This window comes from Empidonax traillii, unplaced genomic scaffold (assembly GCF_003031625.1).
Source record: "Empidonax traillii isolate 1590-97213 ecotype Southwest subspecies unplaced genomic scaffold, ASM303162v1 scaffold2777:size39618, whole genome shotgun sequence".
NCBI lineage: Eukaryota > Metazoa > Chordata > Aves > Passeriformes > Tyrannidae > Empidonax > Empidonax traillii.
In genome coordinates, this window is record NW_020957970.1 from 13,404 (window position 1) to 19,013 (window position 5,610).

At 58.8% G+C, this 5,610-nt stretch overlaps 1 protein-coding gene across 1 annotated transcript in view; it reads right to left on the reverse strand.

The window, feature by feature from the left end:
* LMOD1 (leiomodin 1) overlaps positions 1-4,708 on the reverse strand; it is a 15,633-nt gene extending 10,925 nt beyond the window's left edge. Inside the window, exon 1 of the mRNA XM_027910137.1 lies at positions 4,310-4,708. Within this exon, the coding sequence (XP_027765938.1) occupies positions 4,310-4,561 (252 nt within the window). The 5' untranslated portion in view covers positions 4,562-4,708. The remainder of the gene's footprint in view (positions 1-4,309) is intronic.
* Between the last annotated feature and the right edge of the window lie 902 nt (positions 4,709-5,610).

The window sequence follows — 5,610 nt, forward strand, 5'->3', positions numbered from 1 at the left end:
GGTTTCCCCCCCCCCCCAAAGCTGCCGAAGGGGCTCAGAGGGAGCAGACCCCGCTCTTCCCCCCCTCTCAATTTACCCCCTCAACACAAACCACCGTTCAACCTCCCGGGCAGCTCAGCCAAAAAACGCTCCAAATATGTCCAGGGATTTTTTCCTGCATCCCAGTTGTGCTATCAGTAAACACCCAGCTCGGCTTTTTGCTCCTGTTTTTCTGGAAATCCATGTTTGTTGTGTTTTTTTCCCTCCCCCTCCTGGTTTGTGCCCTTAGATGGGCTGAGGATGTCCCTGGCAGTGCCTCAGGGTGACCTCCCGGGCACTGGGAACACTCTGTGCTGCCCCCTGGTCACGTCAGGAGAACATGGACAACATGGAAAACATGGAAAACAAGGGCCCTGCCACCCAGAAACCCCACTGTGGCCGGGGGCTTCTCCTCACACAGCTTTTCTGGGAGCAGCTCAAAGCCCGGGGGGTTGTCCCCTCACTCTGTTCCCACACAAATCCCTCAGGGATTTGCCACGGGATCGTTCCTGCTTTTCTCCTGCCCCCAGAGGGTTGTTCTGTCACCTCTGGGGGGTCCCAGCTCCCATCCCTGCTGTTCCTCCCTGTCCTTAGGGGCTGGGATGTTCCCAGAAAGGCCCAGACAGGCACGGCTCTCACTGCTGGGCAGCACAAGGTGACAGATCTGAGGGATCTCTGGGATGTCACGGGATCAGGAGGTTGGAAAAGCCCCCCGAGGTCACCGAGCCTCCCCCTTGTCCTGTCCCTGTTCCCTGGGAATGTCCCCTCCTACCCTGCAGTCCCAGAGGGATCTGTGGGGCTGCACAGAGCCCCTTGGAGGACCAGAGAGGAACAACTCGACCCCTCAAGCTCCTTCCCAAAGCTGTGCTGGGTTTGGATGTCCTGGATATGATCCAGGGGGATCCACTCCATCCCCTCTGTGTTGGGGGAAGGAGCCAAAGCTTTGTCCACTCCCCTGGAGAGAGCCCTGGAGGGATGTCCCGGCTGGATAAACTTGGAGCAGCCTGGGATAGGGGAAGGTGTCCCTGCTCAGGGCAGGGGGAGGGATGGGATGGGATGGGATGGGATGGGATGGGATGGGATGGGATGGGATGGGATGGGATGGGATGGGATTTGAGGTGCCTCCCACCCAACCAGCCTGGGATTCCAGGATCCTGGAGCCCCTCTGCTCTGGAACCAGGCTGGGAGAGCTGGGAATGTTCCCCTGGAGAACAAAAAGCTCCAGGGACACCGTGGAGCCCCTTCCAGGGCCTGAAGGGGCTCCAGGAGAGCTGGAGAGGGACTGGGGACAAGGGATGGAGGGACAGGACACAGGGAATGGCTTTCCAGGGATAGGTGGGATGTTGGGAATGAATTCCTGGCTGGGAGGGTGCGGAGGGGCTGGAATGGATTTTCCATCCCTGGGATTGTCCAAGGCCAGGTTGGAGCAGCCTGGGATGGTGGGAGACGTCCCTGCCCAGGGCATGGGATGAGCTCTGAGGTCCCTCCAACCCATTCCAGGATTCTTTGGGCTGTTCCTCACAGGTCCATTCCAACCTCAGCAATTCCCTGGTGAGGGAAAAGAGCCCAGCACGTGGCTATGGAAGGAAAGGGCTGGGATATGCTGGATACTCTTGGAAGGCAGCAGGAACAGTCCAGGTACGTGGACAGGACGGGCTGAGCACAAACCCCAGCGAGTGGAAGGAAGGCAGGACTTTTCCCGTGGCATTCCCAAGGAGTTTGAAATCCTCCTCCATGGCAGCAGGACCCCCTGTGGATCCAGCATCCTTCAGAAAGGCTGGATTTGGATTAAAGAACCCCCTGAGGCCACTGGTGTTCCCTCTGCAGCCAAACCAGGCCAGGAGGAACCTGCCCAGCCTACGGAGCTTGGGGACACTGTGACATTCCCAGCAGGGATAAAGGTCCCTGGATCTGGAGCAGGAAGGGGTGTTCCTGCAGAGGAGGGAGTGGGATATCCAAGAGGAAGGGGAAGTGCTGGAAGATCCCTGAGCCAGCTGAGCCCTTCCCAAGGGAAGGAGGTTCATCCTTCAGGACATGGAAATACAGGGACCATCCACACTGGGAACAACTTCCCTTCCACAACGCTCTCCAGGGGGATTTTGGGATGTCTCAGTGATCCCCCTGGGCCCCTTTCCACTCAGCAGATTCCATCATTCCCTGAGGTGAGGGAAGGAGGCTCCATCCATTCCCAGGGAAGGTGGCAGTGCTGGAGCAGGGAGATCCCTGTGGGGATTCTGTGGAATTCTTGGAGGAGAAAAAACCTCCTGCAGTGGATTTGGCAACTTCCAATGATCTAAAGATCATCTTGGGGGGACATTAAAGATCATTCCCTTAAAACCCATCCTGGAAGGGACCTAAAGCCATTCCCTGAGTCCTGTCCCTCCATCCCTTGTCCCCAGTCCCTCTCCAGCTCTCCTGGAGCCCCTTCAGGCCCTGGAAGGGGCTCCACGGTGTCCCTGGAGCCTTCCCTTCTCCAGGGGAACATTCCCAGCTCTCCCAGCCTGGCTCCAGAGCAGAGGGGCTCCAGAATCCTGGAATTCCAGGCCAGTTTGGGTGGGAAGGACCTTAAAACTCACCCAGTCCCACCTTTATGGGCAGGGACACCTCCCACCATCCCAGGTTGCTCCAACATGGTCTTGGACACTTACAGGGATGGGGCATCCCCTGGGAATTCCATACCAGCCCCTCCTCACCCTCCCAGGGAAGAATCCCTTCCCAATATCCCACCTATCCCTCCCTCTGGCACTTTAATGCCACCATTTCCCCTTCCCAGAGTGTTCCCAACCCCGATTTCCCTCTCTTAATGCCTTTGCCTGAGGGGGGGTGTCATTTGGGAGGGTCTCTGGGTAATTGGGGGGTTCTCTGGGTCATTTGGGGGGGGTCTCGGGGTGTCCTGGGGGTCTCTGGGTCATTTGAGGGGTGTTTGGGGGGGGCGGTTTGGAGGTCCCAGCCCCAGCGCTGGGGAAATTCCCCTCCCGGGGCTGGATTTGGGGATTATTCCCGCGGGATCCGGCAGTTCCCGGGGCTGATCCTGGCTCCCGGCAGTGCCAGGGCTGGGATTTTGGCCTGAACTCAGGGAAAAGCTTTCCCAAGGCGCCTTTCCCACCTCCTGGGTGTCCCTCCCGCCCCTTCCCACAGCCCGAATCCCCTCCCACGGCGGCGCTCCCGGGAATCTTCCTGGTCCCAACAGGCAATTTCCTCTCTTTTCCCAAAAAAACCCACCCCAGCTTTCCTCCTGATCACGGGCACTTCCCTTTGCCACTTCCCAGTGAAACAGGAGTTCCTCATCCCAAAAAAGCAGCTTTTCCAGCTGTGCCTCGTCCTGGGAACGTCCCGGGAAGGGGCTGGGGGAGCTGCTCAGCCCCTTCTCAGAGCTCCTCCCGCGGCTGGAATTGTCATTCCCGATGTTTCGCCAGGAGAGGGGTCGCTCTGAGGAGAGGAGCCTCCTCCATGAACCCCCGAAATTGCCGGGAAGAGCCGTTCCCAAGTGCTCCCGGAGCGGTTCGGGCTCAGCCGACCCGCTGGGTGGCCCGGGATAGATCTGGAATCAAAGTGGGGGAGGATCCACAAAATCCTTGGATCCGCTCGTGCTGAGGGACTGGCACGGAGCTCTCCAGCTGCCCAGGGCAGGGAAGGAGAGAAACGAGCCCCAATCCAAATTCAGGGATGGATCTGAAGTGAACAATTAACCGGGAAACAAACGCTTTGGGGCCAAACCCGCTCCTGGATTCCCACAGGTTTTTATCCCACCACAACCAGGGGCTGCCCGAGCTTTTGCAGCTGGAAGGAGCGAGAGTTCAGGGATGTCCACAGGGGGAAAAAGAGGGAAAAACGCAGCCCCTGGGATAGCTGTCACTGCCCTGCCTGGGAATCTCATCTCTGATCCCATTCCCATCCCATCTCTGTTCCCATTCCCATCCCATCTCCGTTCCCATTCCCATCCCATCTCCATTCCCATTCCCATCCCATCTCCATTTCCATTCCTATCCCATCTCCATCCCCAGCCCTGCCCAGGGATGTCACAGCAGGGACAGAGAGAAAATCCCGGGATACCAGCACAGCTCTGGCTCTATGGGGAACACTAGGATTTTCGGGGAACACCAGGATTTTAGGGGATCACCAGGATTTCAGGGACACCCCATCCCCTCCCGCATTCCTGGACCACCTCCCTGCTCCCTGCCTGACAGCAGCTCCTCCCCAGCACAGCCTTTCCCCAGGATTTGTGTCCTCCCCAGGGGGATGGGGGGAATTCCAGGTGCATCCCCCCTTTCCCAGCGGGAATGTGACTCACATCCACGGCTTGCTCCCTGCGCAGGACCCTCCTGTGCTCCCTGCCGTGGTGGTTCAGCTCGGCCTCGCAGTTTTGGGGGCCGGGCGAGGAGTTTTCCGCCCGCTCCTTCTCTCCGTGGCCGCTCCCCTCTGCATCCACCACATCCAGCTCCTTCTCCAGCTCCTCCACCTCCTCCGGGGACAGTGTGGACAGCAGGTTGTCGATGTCCGGGTCCTCGCTGACCTGGCGCCTGTACTTGGCGACCTTGGACATCTTGGCTCTCTGGCGAGACACGGTGGCGGTTTTTGGGGTGCCCGAGGCAGGAGAGAAAAAACAAAAATAAAAAGCTCCCGAAGCTGCTCCCCGGGAAGCGGCAGGTGCTCAAGTGTTAAATCCCAGCCGCTCTGCCCCGGTTTTTCCAGAGGGGCTCGGCCAATCCGGGGTGCCGGGATGCTGATGGAGCGGGCGGGAGGCGGGGAAGGGCCGAGCGGAGCAGCCCCAGAGCCCCGGACATTCCAGGGAAGCGGCCAGAGCCTCATGCCCAAATTTAGTGCGGAGCATTTCGCCTTTTAAAGGCAACGGGCCAAGCCGCGGGAAAACAGGGAAAAACGCGGCTCGGGGAGGGGGGAGCAGCCTGTGCCGGGGGGGGCTACCAAAGAGGGCAGCGTGGCTACCGAGGGGTGGGGAGAGGATCTGCAGGGTCACGGACGGCTCCTGGAGGGATTGGACACGGAGCAGCCGCTCCAGAGGGGGTTTTCCTCTCTGATGGCTGGGAAGGAGGGGGAGCTGGTGGTGCTGGGCCAGCCTGGTTTTCTTGGGAAGGATGGAGGCACTGGAAGAGAGTGCTCCTGCTGGATCTGCCCCTCACCAGCCTGGGCTGGGATCTATCAGAGCTCCTGCAATTCCCAGATCTCTGCTGGATCTGATCCAACACCAGCCTCGGGTTGATTTATAACAGCTCCTGCAATTCCCAGATCTCTGCAGAGTCTGATCCTGGAACCAGCACTAGGCTGATCTAACAGAGCTCCTACAATTCCCAAACCTCTGCTGGATCTGATCCAACATCATCCCTGGGCTGATCTGTCAGAGCTCCTGCAATCCCCAAACCTCTGCACGGTCTGATCCAACACAACGCCTGGATTGATCTATCAGAGCTCCTGCAATTCCCAGATATCTGCTGGGTCTGACCCTGGAAAAATCCCTGGGTTGATTTATAAAAGTTCCTGCAATTCCCAGATCTCTGCTGGATCTGATCCAACACCAGCTCTGGGCTGGGATCTATCAGAGCTCCTGCCATTCCCAAAACTCTGCAGGGTCTGATC